The 1508-nt window shown below is 53.3% G+C and overlaps 1 protein-coding gene across 1 annotated transcript in view; it reads left to right on the forward strand.

Annotated features, from left to right (window-relative positions):
- Window positions 1–1508, forward strand: part of MAMLD1 (mastermind-like domain containing 1) — a 61790-nt gene that overhangs the window by 56491 nt on the left and 3791 nt on the right. Inside the window, exons 7-8 of the mRNA XM_010831606.1 lie at window positions 159–243; window positions 1216–1502. Of these exons, the coding sequence (XP_010829908.1) occupies window positions 159–243; window positions 1216–1502 (372 nt within the window). The remainder of the gene's footprint in view (window positions 1–158; window positions 244–1215; window positions 1503–1508) is intronic.

A 1508-nucleotide genomic window follows, 5' to 3' on the forward strand; every position in this document is an offset into this window, starting at 1 on the left:
TGCTTGGGAGGGTGGGGCATGCATGCGAGTATGTGTTGGTGTGTTCACTCATGCTTTCTGCTACACCAAAGTCACGTCCTGAGTCCCCACACAGCGACACCAAGGCTAGAATTTATTGGTAGCCTGAATCTAACACTTCTTTTTCATCTTCTACTTAGCGAGAGAAGCAGAGATCAGGTCTTATGGCAATGACCCCTGAACAGCGCAGTTCACGTATCGCCCAACGGATGAGTCAATTTCAAGGTAAACAGTTAAAAGTCCATGTTCTCAAAGGGGTGAACGGTGGAGACTGTGTGAGGTTGGGGGAGAATTCCCTCCAGCATAAACCATTACTGAGATGATTCTGGAAAGCATTGATGAAAAGAGAGTAGGTCTGTGAGGCACTTCCATGGCACCTTGGTTGGATCTGTCGCATGGAAAGTGTAAGTAGAGTCCCAATTGAAGGCCCAGTCTTAATGACTCTGAAATCACTGTTTGATTGAAGACATTGACTCAACCATGCAATCAACATTGATTGGCTGAAGATACAGCTGTTAGCCAAACACTACAGATGATCTCTGCCAAACTAGCCTGGGAGACATATTAAGCAGTCGTCCCCAGCCAGTAGTGACATTGGGCCAGGACAGGGGTGTTCTTGCCTGGGGCTCGGAGGAGGCTGCTTGCCTTCCAACGGGTGTTCAGCATCTTTGTTGTAGCCTGGTGGTGCCATAGCACTATCACTCCTCCATTCTCTTGCAAAACCCCCTTTTCCTTCGGGCCTGATACCAGCTGAATGCCCCCACCTGTGGCATGGAGTGGCATGTCAGGTGTGCCTTAGCCGCAGGGACCAGGCAGACAAGTTCCAGGCCAGTGTCAGGAGGTGGACATCCTTCAGGGGGTGGGTGGTACCAGGCCTGTGTACAGATTGTATGAAGTTTATAAAAGCAGGCCCAGACCCTGTTCATGGAGCTTAAAATCTATGGGCATTTTCAGTCCAACGTGATCTACTCTTGGGTGGAGGGGAGCTGTGAGCACAGACCTGGGGGGTCTAGGAGGGCTTCCCCCAAGAACTGCAGTCCAGGCTGAGGGTGGAGGGACAAGGGCAGAGGAGGGTGCTCGGTAGGAGCCAAGGGCAGGAGGTGAGAGGTCAGTGCTAGGCCAGTGGCTCCCCACTGGCCACTGCAGCCCAAGTGGAAGACACCTTTGGAACTGACCCCCACTTCTCTCTTTCGGTAGCCATCCAAGATCAAGTCATCTCTAAGTGTAGCCGGACCAAGGCAAGCTCCCCACCCAGCCAGCGCATGATACCACCCAGAGATGGGCTCCTTCATAGCAGTCTGAGTTCAGGAATGGCCTCACCCATCAGGCAGCAGAGCCAGGAGACCATGGGCATGCTCTCACCAATCCCCTGCAGGCAGCAGGGGATTTTCAGCTTCAGACCCCCATTTCCCACACCCTCACACTTGGGCCACAACCCCCTGGGCAGCCTCGGCTCCATTGACCAGCACATGGGGATGCCCAAGGCTGCT

The sequence above is a fragment of the Bison bison genome, unplaced genomic scaffold (assembly GCF_000754665.1).
Source record: "Bison bison bison isolate TAMUID 2011002044 unplaced genomic scaffold, Bison_UMD1.0 scf7180017864529, whole genome shotgun sequence".
NCBI lineage: Eukaryota > Metazoa > Chordata > Mammalia > Artiodactyla > Bovidae > Bison > Bison bison.